This window comes from Channa argus, chromosome 19 (genome assembly GCF_033026475.1).
Source record: "Channa argus isolate prfri chromosome 19, Channa argus male v1.0, whole genome shotgun sequence".
NCBI lineage: Eukaryota > Metazoa > Chordata > Actinopteri > Anabantiformes > Channidae > Channa > Channa argus.
In genome coordinates, this window is record NC_090215.1 from 15639024 (window position 1) to 15660145 (window position 21122).

Genomic DNA, 21122 nt, shown 5'->3' on the forward strand with positions numbered 1-21122 from the left:
GATTGAATGATAGAAACGCCACTCAGCTGATGCCGTAATATATTTTAACAAACACTGAATGTGTGTAAAAGCTTGTAGTTACTCATCCTTTATAGCTGTTGAGCACTATTTACTGAAAGGCTGTGTAAATACTCAAAGACCGATTTGCCATTGCAGGAGAAGTACAACGACGTAGCCTCTGAGCTCATTGTCTATACCTATTTCTTCTCGGCTTCAGAGGAAGCCTTGCCAGAGGTAAGTCTTTAAATATGCATCTTTATTTTATCTTTTGAAGAAAAAAAAGTAATGCATTTCAGAAACATAACAAAATGAGACTTTTATTTTTTTGTGTTGTCAGTATTTTGCATACATTTTCTGTACTTGCTAATTTTGTATATTGAAGTAAATCAGTTCACGTGTTTAGCATAGTTATTGTCCTAAAAACTGCATTTACTGATACCAGGCTTTTAATGCTATTTCTTGGCTTATGCAAAGAGGGATCTAAGATTCACAATTTCCTGCAGTTCCCCACTGCTAACAGTCTTGTCCTATATTTTGCAGGTGCACAAACAATCAGACATTAAAGATGATTAATGGAAGCTGGTTTGAAATTGAATTTTTTTTTGTGTGTGTGTTTTCACCAGTCAGTAACTTTGCCAGAACTTCCTGCAGTTGTAGTCTTTAAGGATGGAACCTACTTTACCTATGATGGTGAGTACTCTATTTGCTCGTCTGCATGTGCTCTTGTCTCGGGTAAGTTTTCATCTCTTAGTCTAGCATATACCGGGCCAGTAGGCTGCCATGCTGTCCACTGTCTGTTTCTTCCTCTTGTATGATCCCGATAACTGGAGCCAATACTCCTTACGTTTTCCTGTCCTTGCTGCTGTTCTTTCTTCTTCCTCACCACACCGAGGTTTGGTGTTCCTGACCCATCACAAAGCACGCAGGGATCCGCGCACCATTGTGTGTGTGGTGAGGCCAGGGATGTTGTGTTGGTTTGTCTGTGGGCGGACACACATAGCAGTCCAGGGTGGATGAAAATGCCTGCATGGGTGTGAGAGACCACAGTTTAGGCCAAGGAAACTGGTGCAGAGCTGGTCCTGTATATACAGTTGAACAAAGCCACGAATTGAAACCCTTAAGCGAATGTCAAGTCTCAGCCAAAAAAAAAAATCACATTGGACACAAAGTTTTGAGGAGGTCCTCTTCTCCGCAGCTGAATTTTTCATCGCAACAATGTCAGTTCACCGCATTCCTCTATGATTTCTTGTATTATGCTGCCTCTATGGGCTTTGGCTGGGAGCCGAAAGCGGAAGCGAACAGCATCGAGACACAATGCCAATACAAACGGGCCCCAGTAGTGGCTGTTGGGCACCTTTGGGGCACGGTGAAGTGCCCGTAGAACAAAATACATCTCTGCCGCCTTCTGAAAGTTGACATCCGTCTGCTCCACCTGACTGTTCCGAAAGGCAGGCTTCCCCCGCCAGTACTGCAGCAAAAGAGGTTCGCCACAGTAGATGTTGATGACAAAAACTCCACACTCTGCAGAGTCCTCCAGGACCCTGATACGGAGGATGTGGTGAATGTGTAGCATTGCCATGGTGACGCCGTATTAAGCCTGTCAAGGACTGAGAAGGAGAGCTGCACAGCAAAATGACCGCGTGTACGTGTTCTTCCCAAGATGTTGTATTTCTCCTTTCAAGCCTTTTGTGATTTTGGAAGAATTATGGGCTATTGTAAGACTGTAGCTCATTAAGCACTTACAATAAGAAACGTCTCCACTCTGCATCAGAGAAAAAAAATTGCCTGGTTTTTCTTTTTTACCACCTGTGGTTCTCCGGCATCTGGTTACTGTCCAGCTGTGCTGTGGCGTGTTTCTCAGTTTGTGCTGGAAAAACCACTGACTGGATGTTGGATTAGGGAAGAGGCACCTTTTCTATTACATTTATTTTGCATGCTGTTCTCTCAAATGTTTTATCAAATGTTATTTGGCTAAACTTCTGAAACACATTTGCGTAGGCACAGAGTGACACTGTTTTATGACTGACTATGACTTAGATTCTAGACAGTGGATATATAACAAGCATATATTTATATGAGCTGTGTTTTTTATCGTTCAGCTACACAGGCTGGTGTTTCTAAGTGTGAGTGTATATAAGCAACTTTATCATCCCTCCGTCTGGCATTTGTTTTTTTGTTTGCATTTTGTGAAGATACTGAGTCAAAATGCAAATAATTTACAGCACATTCGCATGTACCAGTCTCAGGTCTGTCTGGTAATTTTCCTTAAAAAATGGGTGTTACTGAGCAATGCTGTGCTGTCCAAATGCAGCCTCCCCGTCTGTGTAAAATGATATTTGACACACTGTTGGTGAGCTTTAGTACACATCACAAACAGTGGCATCTCTTTTGAAAAGTGCTGTTAAAATATAGTACAGCATGTCGAGCTCATACATATTTAATTACTCACTGCTGTACAGGTCTGGAATGTTACTTCGCTTAAAGTATTAAGTTGTTTTGATCATGAAAATTATACGCCTCCATGTTGGTGCTGTACGAAAACAGATATAATTAGAATGTATGTTAATGCACAAAGGATGGTATTTATAAATGTTTCAAGCATGTTATTGAGTGTTGATGCGCACTAATTTAATAGTCAGACACTTCACTTAAGGCTTTGTGTGGTTTCAGTGTTTAATGACTTTGACCTCTTCATAACGCTCCCACTTGTGAGTCAGAGCTACTTTGCATGTGTGCATTGGAAGCACCTAAGTGGCAGTCCACAAATGTGTTGACAAGATGAGGGGGCACTTGTGAAGGGGATAACACACCGAGGACATTTGGTGATGGCACACGTGGACAGTATTCATTTGTTCGGTTATTTGAATCGGCAAAGACGACAAGGTCAGCGTGGATGTGGTGCTTATGAAAAATGCAATAACTTAACTATATTCTCTGTTGGTTAGTTGTCAGTGTTAATATGCTATCAGTCTTTCAACAACTTTAAGGTAACTTTAACAATATAACATATTTTCTCTACCTATCTTCTATGTTGGTCCCTCAGGTTTTGTTTCAGTGCTATTTGCATTGTCTTGGAGGTCTTTTAGGCCATTAACCTTCATCCTTGAAATGTGTCAAAGCTGCCTCGTCTGTCTGCTCAACACTCTGACACTAGATCATCCTCACTCTACCCGCTGTCTGTTGTTATTCCCCCTCCTGCCCCTCATCTTTCTTTCTTGTCTCCCGCTGTGTGAACTGTGGGCTGACAGGCTCCTGTAGGGCAGTATGGAGATTGCGAGGCTGGCGCCCAGGAAGAGAGCAGCTCTAATTTGTTTCAAGGTGAAGCAGGTTCGGTCGGTGCAGAGGTTCATCAGGCTGTGTGATCCCAGTACAGGGCCTTCAGCGATCTTTCTCTCTCTCTCTCCAGTTTCTGGAAGAGGCGAGCTCGGCAGCTGCATGCTGCTTATAAAGCAAGGAACATCTGTGGAAAGAACTCAGTGGAATGTCTACCAGACTAACTGAGTCAGCAGCCTTAACAACGACACTGCTCTGCGGCACTGAGAAATAAGCTGCATTGCATTGAGGACATTTTGATTTACTATAAGCTATGACCTTGGGGTTTTAAAAGCCTGTTCCAAGTTTTAGGTTGTCATGTTCTGTATTGTGCTCCCGGCTCCTCTGGGGCGCTGCAGCTTAAGAACCATGTAAAACTCATCAGTGTTCTTGTAATTACTGTAATGGTAGCAGAAAGGTCACGATAACTTATTAACATGTCATAATGAGGTCCTTGTTAAATTTGACATCAATTAAGAGCATCCTGTAACCTCTCAGCTGGAGAAAACAGTGTTGTTTAAGCAGCTGAGTTATACCCTATTTATACCCCCGAGGGACAGACTCTGGGTCCCGTTTTCATGTTGCCTCCAGATGTTAGGGTAGCAACAACATGTGGTTCTCAATCAGCAAGCAATCCTTTATTTTGCTTCTTTTATTTTTTCATTTGTTTGTTGCACTTTTTGTGTTTTTGTGTTGTTGTTTTTTTTTTTCTTTCTTCCCGATGCATCTGTTGAATTATGCATTCATTCCAAATGTGTAAAAATCTGCCAAAGCTGTGTCTTGAAAATGAATGTACCTAAGTGTGGAGATTCATTTACAAACCAAATGTGTTTCTTTTTCTTTTTTCTTTCCTAAGACAGAGAAGCATAATGGCTGTGAAAATGAGGTCGGATGAGCCAGAATCCCATTAAAAAAAGTGTCTATTGTGAAAGAAATTAACCGTTTTTTTTTTTTTTTTTTTTTAAAGACTCTTGACAACCAGATCTTTGATAAATGGCATATTAACCATTTGCAACGCGATTATTGTGGACAAGTCTGCCTGAGTAGAATACTATTTAATTTATGCCTTGACAATTAAACAGATTCTGTTGATTGTTTTTGTCTGGATTGATTTTCAGTCAGCTCACTCTGTGTCACGGCCCATTGTGCCATTTCAGACCCAAAATGGCCGGCTCTGACTACTTAACCCCGAGACAGCCCCCTGTCAGAACAGTTTCTGTTCAGTCTTTAGCTGACCTCCGTCTATGCATTCTCAGCTTGTGCCCGGCTCTTTATTCCCCAGAGAGAGTACAGGTGGTAAACACTGTGATCTTCTTACAATCCTGCTATCAAAAAACTGTTGTGCTATGCTTTTAATATAGACAGCTTGTGTGCTGAATGTCGATAGGCTTTTTTTGTGCTTCTCCTCCTAAAAGATTTTTCCTTTCTGTGTTGCAGAGTATGAAGAGGGTAGTTTGTCATCGTGGGTAAACAAGGAGCGCTTCCAAGGATACCTGCAGATCGATGGCTTTACGCTGTATGAGCTAGGAGAAACAGGTGGCGTATGCATAGGATTTTTCATGAAAAATATTTCCCGAGTAGCATTTTTGAATGTTTTTTTTTTTTCCCATGTTTTTATGGGTATTACTTCTCAAAATGTACCCAATCATGACATGTTCCAAGTAAGCAACTTATGTAGTGGTCACATTACATAGCTGTAGTCTGACTTTAAGGCTAAACTATAATTTTCATTATCAGTCAGCTAAATATTTTTAAAGACCGGTTTAGCATTGAAAAACGTCTACCTCTGGTTTCTATGTCCAAGGTGATATCTAAAAAGCATATGTTTTGTCCATACACACCACCCCCATTCATTGTGAGCAAGAGTTGTGTAACTTCCAGAGCTGATTTGAAATTTCTGACCTTTTGAATATTAAAGACTATCACATCAAAATCAATAGAAGTTTTTAAATTAAAGACTTTAGCGTGATATACTATTTAAATTGCATCAGCATAATAGTGTAAATTACCCTGTTTACTTCATTCTACTTTGCACTACAAGGCCTCATGTTTAGTGTCCCACCCCTCGATATCCAATCTACCACATGGTGACTTTCTAATTAAAAACCCAACTTTTTAGGGGTGATCTTGTCAAGGGTCACTTTTAAAAAATTCAGCTTTAATTGCGTATTGGGGCTATTATAGAAAAGAGCATCTCTTCCTACTAGATAGACCGTGGTGCTGTAATCTTCTCAGATGTACATTTTCTTTCTCTCCCAAGGGAAATTTAAGCTCGAGACTGAAATACATACTGTCTGTTAAACAGCAGCAAATTGATGTTCTTTGCAGGGAAGGCTGTGCTTTCTAATATTAGATACAGTACTTTACCTCTTCATGTGGAGTTTACTGAGATCAGTGACGCTCAGCGGTTGGATGTTACTTACATTTGTCCCTGCTTACATTCAGTTTTCAGCCCATTTATGCCAAATTTGCTGCTTTGCATTTGTAATTTTGCAGACAAAATAGTTGCTAAAGCATCTTAATTGTGTGTGACTGATTAAAGACGACATCGTCTGTGGCTTCAGTCTGTAAAAATAACCTATTGGAGTTTCTGTTGAAATGGATTTATGAAAACGGTGTAAGATGCTTGTTGTGGAAAGTGGCATAAACCCCTGCACACGCCTGCAATCCTCCACAATTAAGCCTAGTCTCTAAAGGCATTTCAGTCATTTCAAGTATAATTTATAATAATTTATATTAGTATTTCATATACTTCAAGCCCCATCCCACATATTGTAAGTTCTACGGACACAAAACGTGAGACCCATGTTTAAATCCCTCTGTAACCAAAATCAATGAATTGCATGAAGTGGTTCTTTCAATCCTTTTATGGGTCAACTCGAGGGACAGCATCAATGAAGCGACCAGGGTTGTTAAGCAATTGAAAATCAATTTCACAGATTCACAGCATAATAATTTTGTTTTCTTTATGATGTCCAGAAATATTGGAAGGCTGTAAAATGAATAGTATGTCTGATACCTGCAATACAAACAACCCAATTTTAAGCAGTAAGTGCCCTGCATCCTGTTAGCAACAACTGAGCCAAACAAATGAAACTTTTCTGAATTTGACCCATAAACATCAGACGTGCTGCTTAACATTACTGGATTGAGACTCTCAGATAGTCAGTAAACAACGTCAGCTGGATAAACAACGCAGTTGCCAAAACAGTGATTTAGAAAATGGGCTCTTTCAGCCTGAGTGTGATTGAGCAGTTTTCGGGAAATCTGGTTGCTGGGTGGATGTCTTACAAATTTGATTACGTCACTTCACTTGAACTAATAGCTTTTTCTTTAAGCTTTTACAAGCTGATCCTGAACTTGAAGGCCTTCAGCCTTACGGGTATAAAGTGTATGAGCAATCCAGGCTTCAGAATAACATCTTCATTCTGGTCCTAAACTGTGACACGCTGGGTGGATCTTTACCTGCATTTGTTAAATGATATATATTTATTGAAATCGTAACCTCGACGTCACTGTAATCAACTCACAATGAGCGAAGAGCTTGAATTATCCTCTCAGTTTGGAGGGTGAAGCTGGAAAAAGCAACATCAGTTAATTCTGCATTCCAGTTTCAACACCTGAATCCACAAGGGGGAGATTTGATGCCAGAGAGTAGCAGGCTGAGAAACCGGTAAAGATGTCTTAATGAGTTTTCAGTGAGCTATGCCTGAGGAAGTCTGTGCTGTCCTTAGTAATAAAGAGACTCTCCGAAGGAAGTGTTGAATTAATAACTGAACTGCAACAATGGTAGAAAATAATGTACAAATGAACGACATTCAGTCTGAATGGTGATGCAGGAAAAATGTATATATTTTTGCAGTATTATCATAGGTTACTACAGCTAAATCAGTCATAAATCCTAATACAACCACTAGGTTGCCAGATTTAAAAACAATCTTATTTTACAGGTTTTAATTTTCCTCCAGCATGACACCTGAACTATTTTTAAGCTCTTTAGCTTATTATTTAAAAAAAAATAATTTACCTTTAATTTTCTAAATAAAGAGAATCTGGACAACTGCAGATGTTATGTTCATGTTTAAAACTCTTTGTTGATGCGGTTTGTTACATTACTGGTTTTGTTGTCAGTGTAATAGAATGTGAAAAGATTGCAACATTTCTTTTTAAGATTATAAAACGATTTTCCTGATACCTAGGAATTCCATGTGTTCACTGACCAATAAATTATTTATAACTTGAAGGAATACAAAGGACCCTCACACATTTCTGCAGGGAACATTTGAGTACTTAGCCAATACTCTTAGTATTGCAAACTTGATAGTCTGATTGTTGATCTGGTCTTGATGGTTAAGAGGAAAAATGTTTGCACCGCCACCACATCTCAATCATCCTTTGAGCCTGTGCTCTGGACATACTTGGCAAAGGGATTTTAAATCATTTTTGGTAATAGTTATAACTAATAAAGCCTTTAGAAAGGGTGACTGATGGTACTCATTTAAAAAAGAATGTTAATATCCAGGACTGTGATTATTTCACTTGCATCAATGATCTGTGCTAATAATAGTGACCTAATTACACACTACACCCAGACTGTATTCTAGACTTTATAGAGTTAATTATGCACCTTTCTACAGGTTGTGGTTAAAAATAGACTGGAAACAACACGAAGTAAACCATAAAATAAACTTGTGCCCGATGTACTACCAGCGGCCACATGTCCACACCAAATTATTTTGGCAATGATATGTTAAAATGAACATTGTAGTGTCTACAAATATTCCCACGCGCTTTAGCCAAGTCAAGTCATGCACACATTTTAAAATGCTTTCATGATCTAAATGCCTCTTGTTTTATTTGACTTGCCACTTCAGTGACCAGCAGGGGGCAGGCTGGCACTCCCCACCAAACAGCAGGGGGGTTTCTAGCTCAAACCATACAAGTCTGAATAGCAGACCTTTTAAGTTGTATAACAGTTTCTTTTTTTTTTTTTGTAGTCCTATTTGTCATGTCGTGGGTTTGGGTTGTGAATGGCACTGAAATAGCTCTTCTACCAGAAAGTGACCACTTGTTCAACCAAGTAGAAAGCCTAAGCTATCTTAATGTTGGAGTGATGAATGAATAAAACGATCTTGGTGCCTCTTCCTTTTCTTTTCCCCTGCTGAGAGGTGACACGTCTCCTCCAGAGCCTCTTATCTGCCTGCCATTGTCTTCTTACCCTCTTTTTTTTCTTTTTTTGTGTGTGTGTGTGATTGTGATTTGTAATCCCCGTCTGCCACCTCAGGCAAATTGGTGGCAATTGCAGTCATCGACGAGAAGGACCCCACAGAGGAGAGTGGCAGGTACAAAGAACAATGAAATTAAAAAAAGCTTAGCTTTATATGAATTATTCCTGTACACTCCTACACTTACCACAATGCTTGTACTTAAGTGCAAAACTTTCAAATCAAGATAAGACTTGCTGTTGTTTTCTGGATCTTCCCACAAATTGCAAGCCTTGGCTAAAAAAAGGTTAGTCTGCCGCTCATGTGGTATTTTACTCTCTTCTCATTTGCTTTTAGATTAAAGACCTTGATTCAGAGGGTGGCGAAGGAATACAGAGAACATTTTAACAGGTAAGGCACGGATATGTGATGAGGTCAAAGATGAATATCCAATTTATACATTTATTCTAGGATTGTGCACTCACTGGGGAACGCTGTCTGTTCACAAGCAGGTTTATGTTTTTGTCAGGGCATGTCTATTTTTGTTGCCGTTCAGTAGAAAGGTAATTATGCAATATGTCAGTTTCCAAATATAGGTGTTCGTTTCAGCTGTCAGTCAAAAACTCAGCTTGTATTAATATGTAATTTTCAGTTTTCTCCAGCTTCAATTGTGCAATAACAACTGGAGATGGGATGTTTATTTTGTGTGCTGCCTTGTTCGACCTGCTCTTGTACTGGAGAGGAACCAATTTAACAAGGCACTGAATACAAAATGAAATGCACTTAAAATGTAGAATTTCTCCACAGTTTTTTGTGGTTGTTTTTGCTTCCAGGAGACAGTTAAGGTTGTAAGGAAAGATTGAAAACAGCTATGATGCAAGTGTGCAGACACCCAGATGTTTAACATGGGGCTCCTGAATGAAGTGCTGTGTTTGTGCAGCAGGTTAAAGCAAATATGTGCTCTGCTCAAGCTTGACTTTAAAATCAGCACTAAGGTCACCCTTCAGCAGCTGACCCTTATCTCTGTTCGTGCAGCAGGATGCAGGCTGCATGGGGATTTTCTCACAAGGATTAATACAGGAAAAAAAAAAAAAAAAAGAAGAAGTCACATTTGGATCATGATGCTGTGCTTAAGTTCCATACTCATCCCCATCAGTGACCGTGTTGCTTTATTGGTTCGATTTCTGCTTTTGAATTAAGTGGTGCATCTCAAAACGCCATGATTAAACAGTTTCTACCTCTCCAGATCCCTGTCTTCATGTCGCCACACCACCCAGTGCTGTTATATTGAAAACTTTTGAGACCCCCCACTGAAATCAGAGCCGCCTGCATTGTTCTGGTACACCTTAATGGTGCTTGTAATTGGAAGTCGGGGGCTTGAGTGTCGCCCCCGGTGGCGTGTGGAGGCAGTGTGTGTGTGGAGGCAACGGATCACATGTGATGACTGACATTTGAATGAGCTGACACTGTTTGATGCAGTAATAAATGTCGTGGTATTCAGCTGTAGGGCTTTGACAGAACAATGAATGCAAATCTTTGATCTGAGAGGGAGCTAGTCTTTGTGTGGGTGGAAATGAGGAACATGCCTACAGTACATGTGCGGGAATTTTACTTGTGGTAAAGTCAGGCTTGTCAGTTGGTGGGCGTGCGTAGGGTAGAAACTCTGCACTAGTCATTATTGTCTTAGTTTATGCAGCAGTTGATGCACAAAAGGTTGGTGCAACAAAGAGAAGAAGTTAGTTCCAGTGATCTATGAATGGAGCCTGTTGGGAGCTTTGACAATCATTGACCCCCAGAAAGCCGTTAAAATGATTTTTGGACTCAAAAGAAATAGATTAATTGTTGATTATGTCATGTTAAAATCATCACTTGTGGTGTCCAAGCCTTAAGGAATTCTCACCCAACCCTATGTCCGCTTAGCATTACGAAGTCTTCGGCTTGTTGTTTTGGTTTTACAGCTGCAGATTTATGATTTTGGTTGACTCCGCTCACTTTCTCACATATTCTATTGTTCCATTGCTTGCTCCGTATGGTAGAATGAAAAAAGGCTGTGCCGGGCAGCAGTGCACGCCTTTATCCTCCACCCTTTGCACTTATCTGACCTAAAGACACGGAGATAAAATGGCTCACAACAATTTCTATGCTATATATCATTGGGGTGCTCATTTTTCCATATATACAAAAACAAATGTTTTTAATTTTTGTGCTGATAACTTTTTTTTCCACACAGCTTTCATAAGTGATTTTTCTTCTAGCCTCTATAGCCTAGTATTACTTGTAGTTCCTGAAAGGGTTTGTCATGCCCATCTGTTTTCCATTATTCAATTCCTGCCCACAAAAACACTTGGTGTTTTTCAGTGTGTCCAGGAACAGAAAACCTACTGTTGCATAAGGTTATCATGGAGAAAACAGAATAAATAATCTAGGGGAACATGGGTGTTAAAATGTTATTCTCTACAGTAACACAATGAAATCGTAATTCGGAACAACATTGCGATAAATTACAGAAAGTGCTTTATATTTGATGAGACCATATCACCTAATCCTTGTCGCCAGCAGGCTTTGAATTCTCAGACGTACTTTAAATAAAATACAAGGCATTTTTTGTGGGCAGGAATTAAATAATGGACAACCAATGGACTTGACAAAACCTTGCTGGAAGTCGAAGTAATACAGGGCTAAGAGTTGAAAAATCCCCCACATAAGCCCACTGGAAGGGTCTATATGACTGATCAGGATATGGAATATTAAAAATCCCCAAACTTATAGTCGCAGTGTGTTTTTTATACATTTTTTATTTGATTATAGTCTGAAATTCATTTTTGTTGGGGGAAAAATGAGCTCACTTATCTGTGAGTACTGGCTCGCAATGCTGTCAGCCAGGGTCCTTCCCATCCCACTACTAGGGTGACAGAGACATCAGCCATTTTCTAATTGATAATCCCTTTTTCAAATGTTCTTAGACCAGCATTAGTTTATTAATTTTGGCCACTTGGGGGAAGAATATAGTGCATCATTGACACACTGTACACATTACATAGTTGATATGTTAATAGCAGATAATTGCCTTACTTCACATCCAGAATAAAAGCATTAATGTGGAGTTGTTTGTACAGTAGTAACTGCACTGTTCACTTACTCACTTCCAGTGGGAACATTTGAGAAAATAGCCAACATCCACAATTGCTCCACAGCTTTTTTTTTTTTAAATATTTTTTTTATTTATTTGTTTCCCCCCCAGAACAGGCATGTTTCTCAGTAAATTACTCATCCTCTTGGCCTGTGGTCTGGCCAAGAAGTGTCACTAGTAGTTAAGACCTGAACACAGTTGGGAAACGGGCAAGTAAATATTTAGGTTCTAAGCAGTGAGCAACATATTATTAAAACATTTTAAAACAGCAAAAGGAATTTGATTTCCACATCCTGTGTACTGTAAAATTCCCATGGACCTCCGACCCCCCCCCCCCCATATCCGAGTCAGTGCTTGACATGTGGATCCATAACTCGAAGTGCTGCAGCTTTCAGAGCAAAAGTTACGGGCTGTTTTTCTGATGAGCATGATTCCCAGTCTGGCCCCCTATTGTCAGCAAGATCAACAACACAGGCTGACTAAATATTGTATCCACTAAATTTATTATATAGTTCTAGTTTGGTCTCTACATAAGCATGTCATTGATATAAGTGCAGACAGTATTGTTTTGCACTCAGGGGAAAAATGTGCTGTGCTGTATCTATATCTATCTATATATCTGTATCTATCTGTCTCTGTCTCTAGCTTGCCTGGACTTGTGCAACCCCCTCCTTTAGTCTAACCCACAGTAATATACTGTGCTCAGACATAGTGAAGTACAATAGGTTACAAATTGAATTTCTCATCCAGCCTCGTTGTTTAGCTACATCACCTGAGTTTCTTTATTTTTTATTTTTCTGTGGTGAAAAAAAAAAACGAGGACAAACAGGAGGCAGCAAAGGAGCTCTGGGCATATTTTTTCCCCCTGCATGTCACAAAAATGATCCCTGGCTTCAAAGCAAGAACTTGTGATTCCATTCAACTTGGGTTTTGTATTTGTGTGTTAATGTGCAAGAATGTTTCTGTTCCAGCTTGTTGTAATGTTGTGCTGTCCATTGAGACAGGAAAAGGAGCTTTTTTTAATCTATTGTGTGTTGTTTGTGATACTGTTTCACATTCTCATGCCAGTGATTTGTTTTGCATCTCCAGAGACTTCCATTTTGGCCACATGGATGGGAATGACTACATTAACAGCCTCATAATGGGGTGAGTGTCTCCAATCCAGCCTCTCTGTCTTCTCGTGTCATCCTCCTCTTACTCTGTCTCATGTTACCTTCTGTCAGCTACTTATCTAGGTCTGGGTTGACTTGTAATGCCAGTCCTCTGCCATTAGATATTCTCTCGTGGAGAAGTCAATTACACCGATGGACTGTCATTTCGACAATTTTAACCCCTTGCGATTACACACATGCATATAAAAAGGCACACAAAGACACCCACACTCTCGCAAATCTTTTATCTTCTTATTTAAGAAGTTCATGGCTAAGGCTGTGCGTACATTAAACCTATAGCACTTGTGTGTTAATAAGATCTTGTCAAAGAGCGGTGAGGATCATGCAGAAAGCCCTGTTGCAATATCTTTGTGCCCAGGCTGAGGCCGACTGTTGGGGTGTAATGCTCAGAGAGGCCCTCCAACTGACATCCCACACTTTTAATTAGAACTCCACTAGTGTTTCAGGCCAGAAGGGTTTTAGTAGTTGGCGTGCCTGCTTTGTGTCTACCATTGTACAGTAGCTAATTATATCTTTTGTATATTGTTGCCTGTATGTTCGTGTGAGAATCTGGGAGCGTAATGGATGGCAGTACTTTTATTGTTTCAATGAGGGAGTTTAGCGCAGACATGGTCTCCTAAGTCCTGTGCAATTAAAAGTGTGTCACTGACTAGGGTAGGAGTTGTACTGACAGTACGGCCCTATTCAACAGGCAAACCACTGTGCACGGCCGAGAGTAGATTGGCGGTGTTTATATTTAAGGATAAAAGAGGTGATTAGCCTTCCTAATTTTCTGTGAGTACACACAATATGTATTTTGCCGGATTTTGCGGAACTGAATTTGGCTGCTGTAGCACAGGATTAATTGCCCTCCTTTGAGGAATCAAATGCTGGCCTGTCAATGTCCACTAATCCTCTCCCTTAGGAGGGACATGGAAATAAATCTGATGGCTTTTTATCCCTCTTTCTGTCATCACAGTGATTATAGTGTTCTGGCAGTGTCCGTCTGGCGTAAGACTGCCCCTGCTTTCACAAGAGGCACATATACTCATTCATGAATACACACACACACACACACACACACCGACAAACATTAAAACCAGCAGGTCATTTTGATGTTGTGGCTGAGTGGTGTACATAACATGAGCACCAAGTCTGAGGCTGCGTCTGCTTCCTCTTTAAATGCAGGATTATTGGTAACCATTTAAATGCAATGCATTGTGGGCTGCGAAAAAAAGGTCTAAAAAGCCTTTGTGTAATGGGAAGACTTGTAATCACAGACGGCTAATGACCAGAAAGAGCATTACAACCTAAAGCAGAGGCCATTTGATTTGTATACATAACATAGCTGACATGTAAAAATGCCATGTCTCAGCTTATACACAAAGTGGATTTCCATTTGTTTTCTTTCTCTTTTTTTTTTATCGAAAAATACCAGGGTTGTTGAAAATGGACAGATCCATTTCAGCTGATAATCATCCAGGTTTTATGTGCTTTATGCATTAAAAATGTACGTTTCCGAGGCAGACTGTGATAATCATTATCACAGTTTACAGTTAGCTTTTAATTAAGTCCGCTTGCAATAATTAAAGCTGAGAAAGGGCTTCTGGTATTAAAAAGTGAAAAGAAAACTTGGGGGGGAAAAGAACTAATAACCTGCTGATAATGATCCAGTCCCTACTAAGGCCTTTAGTAGAAACAGCAACAACATGAAAAACCCAGAATGGGTAATTGTTTTCAATCTAAATGTCATTTTTAGAATCCTGTTGTGTTTTTTTTTTTTTTTTTTCTCTTTGGCAATTAATTGCTTGTTCCCAAAAGTGTCCCCTAAATACAAGTTGTTTATTTTTCAAAATATTTTAATTTTTTTTTTCTAATCAGTGTGAAAATAAAATTGTATGCTAATGCTAACCCATACCTAACAGCCACTGGTAAAGAAAAATTAAATGTCGCTTTTTTCCCTGTTGTAATTCTATACAGTACACTATATGACCCTTTCCCTATGGGTGGCAAACCCCCAGTAGACGCCACTCAGAGAGGTGAATAGGCTAATCCATATTTATTTTAAGTGGGTGCCATCTGTTGGAGTGGGCTGAATGTCAGATGGAAATACGCATTCATAATGTGTCTTTCCGTGGTGCACATTATACAGTATGTGCTTGCAGTTCTCAGCTGGACAGAGTAGTGAGGCGTTGAGGACTACCGCATGGGCGTGTGTGTTTGCACTCCTAATCTCAGCTGGGTTGTGGATTGGGACAGTGATGGATACGTGTGCGTGTGTGAGCAATTTGTTGCTGGGTTGAGTAACACCGCAGGGATGCGAGAAGGCAGTGCAGTACGGTGATGGACTGTGTGTGTGTGTGTGTGTGTGTGTGTGTGTATCTAAGCACTACAGTACCTTATCTAAGCCAGGCTTTGGTGTTGTGCAAGATGTGTAAAAGAAGGATTGGCTGTTTATACGACCCTATTTGTTATCTCACTGAGTTTTGAAATTCCTCAGCTAATCTGTTGAAATAAGTGGGTATGAGTGTATTCAGCATGTTCCTCTTGTTTGTAATGGGTTTTGTATGTGTCCTCCTGGATGCAGAGTTGATTTCCTCTGAATTCCCTGCAATTCACTTGTCAGCAGTAATTAGTAAAAGGTCTCCTTAACTGTGACCGGCACAGACCCATAAAGCCCCAGAGTTGCACAGTGTTTGCATAAAAGAAACAGGCCAGGCTGCATCATCATCTTCTGTGGGAAAAAAACATCCCCTCTTTGAAAGAATGCCCATGGGAGAAGTTGGTTTCCTCTGAGTACAAAGAGTTTGTTTATCTCACTATTGTATTTTCTGTGTTACAATTTGTTCTTCAAGAAACCATAATTTGTTCCTCACTAGCGATACACTTTGATAATGGCAGCCCAAGGTGCTGAGGTTAAGAAGATTAAAAGCTGTTTCCTTTTTTTCCGTCAGGGAGGTGACTGTGCCCTCCGTGATCATTCTCAACACATCCAACGAGCAGTACTTTCTGCCCAGTGAGTCGATCGAGACCATGGAGCAGCTGGTCCAATTCATCAACAGCATTTTGAATGGTTCTGCACAGGTCCAAATCTTCTCCTTTTTCCTCCTGTTTCCCGCTTTCCTGCTTTCTGTTTATGCATTCAGCACAGTGAAGCCCCCCCATCCCCTTGTGTTGTACCATTGTAATCACACCAGTACTCCTCATTAATCAAGCACATTGCCTTGCATTTTAAGTCCTCTGTGGAAAATATTTCCCGCAGATGAGGTTTTTCTTCAATCTTTCTGCATGTTTAGATTTCATAATGCTGTCCCTTCTAAACAGATTATCTCCTGTAATTCGGTCGTCGAAATAAAACACTGAGATTTCCACATGATTCGGTATCGTAGTGTGTACACTAAGCTGGGAAAGAAATGTCATTGCCTTCCCTGCACTACACTAAAATCAACAGATGTATGAAACCATAAGCCAAACAGCCAGAGGTCCTGTCCTTTTTTCCAAGAAAGGTCTGGGCTATTTTTTGCTTGGCAAAACAAACCAACTTACATCAAATAAACAGCAAGAGAAACCACTATGATTCTGCAGTTTGTCCGGTTAAAGCCTGGATAGTTTTTGCCTCTTCATGTTACACTGTCAAAGTCTATCATTAGGGATCTTATGCCTGCTTTGTGCTAAAATCATATGTTACAGCCCATAAATTCCATGCAAAAATCCAAGGGGATTTCATATTTTTTATATATTTTCAGGGCTTGTGGAGAGCTGAATTGTTATCCCATGCATGACTAAAATTGTTGAATTTTTGAGTGTTTTTTTTTTTTATAAGAATCACGAGAAGGTAGATAGACGGCGTGTTCAGCCAGGCATGAAGCATGAACCAGAAAAAGGAGGCCAGTCGGCAGGCTGTAGCATCTCTCTCACAGATATTCATGGATTTCTTTCTTCTTTTTTTTTTTTATTCTAACTCTCTGCTTATGGCTTGAGGTTTTAAGTCTCCCATCTTCCGTTTCTTTGCAATTAGGAAAAAAAAACTCCCAACAAGATTTGTAAAAAAAAAAAAAAAAAAAACATCTCAAACTGCTTGTGCAGTCTTTGCACAGTATAAGCTAAGTCTGTTCAACAGCTGCTTACAAAGAATCGTCTTATGACTAGGTTTGTTCGCAGAAGTCCTGCTTAGTCAGAGCTCACTAATTGCCCATCCTGATGAATGAGCATCACGACAGATCACTCATTGGTTGTGCAGGTGCTTTTGCCAGTATATTTGCTCAGACACAGTAGGGCAACCTAGAGTTGGGCAGATCAGATCATTTTGTGCAGGGAAGCGGTTAATTGAACTTTTATTTTGAAAGTCTGGGCAGGTCTGATCATATCAGCAAACTTTCCTTATGCTGCTTGTGTAATGTGAGAGTATTTGAAGTTTTTTATTGATTGTGTTGACCATTGTGTATGGTACACAACAAGCATTGCTGTCTACCGTACATTCCACCCTTTTCTACTGCATTTTCTGCTGAGTTAAAGTAACGAGTAAGTGAAATGGGAAAAGGGTCAGAAAACTGGAAACTGTTTCCTCTGTCGTCATTAAATCTCTTTTCCTGCAGGCATATGGAGGTGACGGCATCATTCAGAGGCTCAAACGCATAGCCTTCGACGCTAAATCCACAATAATGGTAAGTTGTGTTTGTGCATTCTAGGCCATTCTGTACACACCTTTTTTTTTTGAGTTAAGTTTATTTTACACAGTGAGAGAAAAGACTCCATGTCCCAGATGCAAGATGTCAAGGATAACACAGGCCCAAGACATATTTCCACTGTGGTATCTGATGCTAGAATGAGATTCCAGAGTATATTTCTCAAGAAGCACTATATTGTACTGCACCGATTGTAGGATGATGGAGGGTTTTTTTTTTCCAAAAGTATTCAAAAATTATGGCCTTGACCCTCCAGTTAAACCCTATATACGTTTAATAATACTCAAACTTCTGGCCACTCTTATGGAACAATGCTCCTGTTGATTTCTTCACACCATGCCTCACCTTGATTGTGTTTGCTAGTTTAGGCTAAATACTGTATATATTCACCCTGCTCCAAGTTCTGTAACAGTGTAGAACAAATGCCTGAGTGCCCTGCACTTTCCCCCTGGGAGAAAAACAACATTCAAAGGAAAAGACTGGGTGTAGAGCTGAGAATATGCAATGCAGACAGTAAACACTGTATGGGGAAAGAGAAACTGGCAACCGAGCAGGAGGAGGCACAGTGATGAGGGAGGGGAGAGGGTAAGGAGGCCTGAACTTGCCTCTTCCCCAACCTCTACTCAAAAGCATTGTGTTCTTTCGACAGAATGTGTGTTTATTTTAAAAAGGGTGTGATGAGAGCTGTGCTATACCATGCTCCTCTACTGCCATAGTTATAGTTTAACTGCATGGATAGTGGATAAATCATAACTGTGATCTTAATAGTGACAATTATTCATTTTATTTAGGGACATCTGAAAGAGAAGGTATATACCTAACAATCAGAGAGAAGCTTTTATACATATTTTTTTTTATTAAGGGTTTAAAGACTCGGTAGAAGTAAGAATAACTTACTTAATAACAGTAAGTAATTTCCCTGACTAAATAAAGGCTTTTAATATAAGTTCACTTCTCGTGAAAAGTGCCTCCAAACCGTTTAATGTGATAAAAAAAATTTTTTTTTTCCCTAATCTTCAAGAGCACCCTTGAGACTGTGAGCATGATGCCTCTGCTTTTAACAAGAATAACACCTGTCAGAAATAGGTAAAGGTTTTAATGCAAAAAGTAATAAATGGCGCAAAGATTAGTGACACTTCTTTGGGTTGCGTAAGAACATGCTGTGCATGATTTTTAGCCTCTAATTAGCAACTTGCACAAAAGTAAGAAGCCATGTATGACAGGCTTGTCTTACACCTGTAAGAGAAATGTAATGCAACCCTCTCCTGTGCTCGTCTAAATTTAGTTGGCTGCAAGCATCACAATGGTGAGTCTTGCTCACTGTGACATGATACAAGGCAGACAGGTTGCAGCCATCACCTTGCCCCTGGAGAGCCTATCTAAATGCATGTCTGACAGGAGCATGAGGAAGGAGACACATTAAGCCCAATGACTCATAACCAGCTGTGTTAGCATAGTATATGCATCTCTAGCTCATCTACTATTGCAGAACACCGACAATTACCATCGCTCATTCAGTGGCAGGAAATTTCTCTTCTTCTCAGCTCAGCGGCTGACAGAAGTTGTGTCCAATACTTCCTTCTAGGTACATTGTCTCTGATGTATCCTGCTATATTAAGACCAAATGACTCATTTGTCACAGAGCTCAATTAAAGAAGAACTTTTAAAGTTGTCCTTCAGTGGCGTGGACATTGTTTTGCCTGCAGGAGATGCGTGTGTGAGTGTTTTGCAGTAGTGGCATGGCACATGTCACAAAATTGCTGAATTGTAAATGCAGATTCAGGACATGGAAGGGAATGAGAGTGGCTTTAATTGTAGCCAGGTCAGCTGCGAAGCAACGTGTTGGCGGTGTGCATGCTCTCTTTTCACCTAACTGAAGGATTAATGCAGATCCAGACGAACGTGTAGGGGTTGAATTTACCAAGAGGAAACCAGCAAAAAATGTGGATTTAACTGAAGAAACATTACAGTATAGGAAAATTAACATGGCAACACTTGCACAGCTGTAGGTACAGTGTGTGGTTGAGTTCCTCGTGAGGATCTAGTCATGGGAGGTGAGCCTGTAATAGACGAAGAAGATAAAAAAAAAAAAAAAAGGTGTCTGTTTAGAAAATATCTTCAGACAGACCAGTGTTTAAAAGTGGACCTTTGCTTGTGTTTGAAGTTTGAGATTTCTCTATTTTTCAGTTCAAACTGTACAATGGAAAAAGTACAAGAAGCCCAAAGGAGCACAGATAAAAGGCTAAAACTCATTGGTGTAGCACAAATCAACAACAAACAAAACAGCATAGTAGAAGATGGACCAAATGCTGTATAACAGAACACCCAGAACATCCTGAAAATACATGACACAAATGTAATTATTACTAAAATATTAAAGGCTCCCCAAGTTTCTGCAAATGATTTGTGACCTGCCTGCTAAACGCACTCGCTAGGCTTAATGGTGTAATGCAAATGAATGAATAAATATGCAATATCTCCGCTAAAAACAGAAAAGCCTGTGTGCGATTTTCCCACAAATACTGTTTGATCTGCCCTCTAAACACAATTGTGAATTCACTCTACCTAATAGCTAAAGGGGGAAGGGGGGTGTAAAGAGAGATGTAACACTTGTATTAAATCGTTAGCTACTCACTTTACAATTGTTCCATTATATTGAAAAGACTATGACAGGAGTGAAAGCAATTGAGATGTATTGTTAGTGTATTTGGAGATGTGTTAGTTCGTGTGTGTGTTTGTGGGGTTAAACTTGGGAAATAAGGTCGGGCTGGACTGACCTGTTATTGACCCCTCATTTCCTTCCCATCTTAGTGAATTTTTTTCATCCATCCTGTTTCCTGAAAGTACTCACTAAGCAGTGATTGTTTGTGGTAGGCAGATGATCACACTGAATCACATTTTGCATTGATCCGGCTTGTTTTCAGTGCAGGCTGATGTAATGGAGGCTGCAGTAAATGTCCAGATGATATTTTACAGTGGGATAAATCTCATCTACAGAACTTATTTGTTGCTCATTTTTATTAATTAATTGTGTAGGAAAATGAGATTCCTATGTTTAAGGAGCAATCACAAACATGGGGACAATGAAACGGGTGGGACTGGCTGCTAGGTGACGTAAGACCTCGTTCACATTTGAGCTCCGGACATTACTCCGGAGTTGTGTTTCGAACGTGTAACATACAGAGGGAGATTGTCTGAGTCAGAAGGATTCTAAGAGAAAAAGAACTACGCCTTATTCATTCCAATAGAGGAGATTAAGTTACAATGGTCTTCTCTATTTTGTCGTCTTTGGCTCTCCACTCCACCTAGAATATCATTGACAACCTGTGGATGGATTTAAACAAGGCTATGCATGGCAGAAAACCAAGCAATCTGGTAGAATTTGAAGAATTATGTTATGAGGAATGGGCTAAAATTACACATGAGAGGATGAAACGCTGCTCATTGAGTAACAAAAGGTGTTGGAGCAAGGTACAAAGGCAACGTGCGTACGTGCGAAGTATTGGAAAAACTTTTTATAGGGCAGGATGCAGTGCTTTTGCAATGATATAATTTTAGTTGTTGGCACAATGGAACACACGAACACGATTGCAGTGTATGTGTCATAATCCTCCAAGGGTTTGAGGGGACCCTCCGGTTG

General features: G+C 40.0%; 1 protein-coding gene across 1 annotated transcript in view; it reads left to right on the forward strand.

Moving 5' to 3' along the window:
• The window catches only part of LOC137104686 (protein disulfide-isomerase TMX3-like), a 33315-nt gene that overhangs the window by 8040 nt on the left and 4153 nt on the right, over nt 1-21122 (forward strand). Inside the window, exons 8-15 of the mRNA XM_067486267.1 lie at nt 157-234; nt 624-690; nt 4750-4848; nt 8597-8654; nt 8874-8927; nt 12736-12792; nt 15752-15881; nt 17393-17461. Of these exons, the coding sequence (XP_067342368.1) occupies nt 157-234; nt 624-690; nt 4750-4848; nt 8597-8654; nt 8874-8927; nt 12736-12792; nt 15752-15881; nt 17393-17461 (612 nt within the window). The remainder of the gene's footprint in view (nt 1-156; nt 235-623; nt 691-4749; nt 4849-8596; nt 8655-8873; nt 8928-12735; nt 12793-15751; nt 15882-17392; nt 17462-21122) is intronic.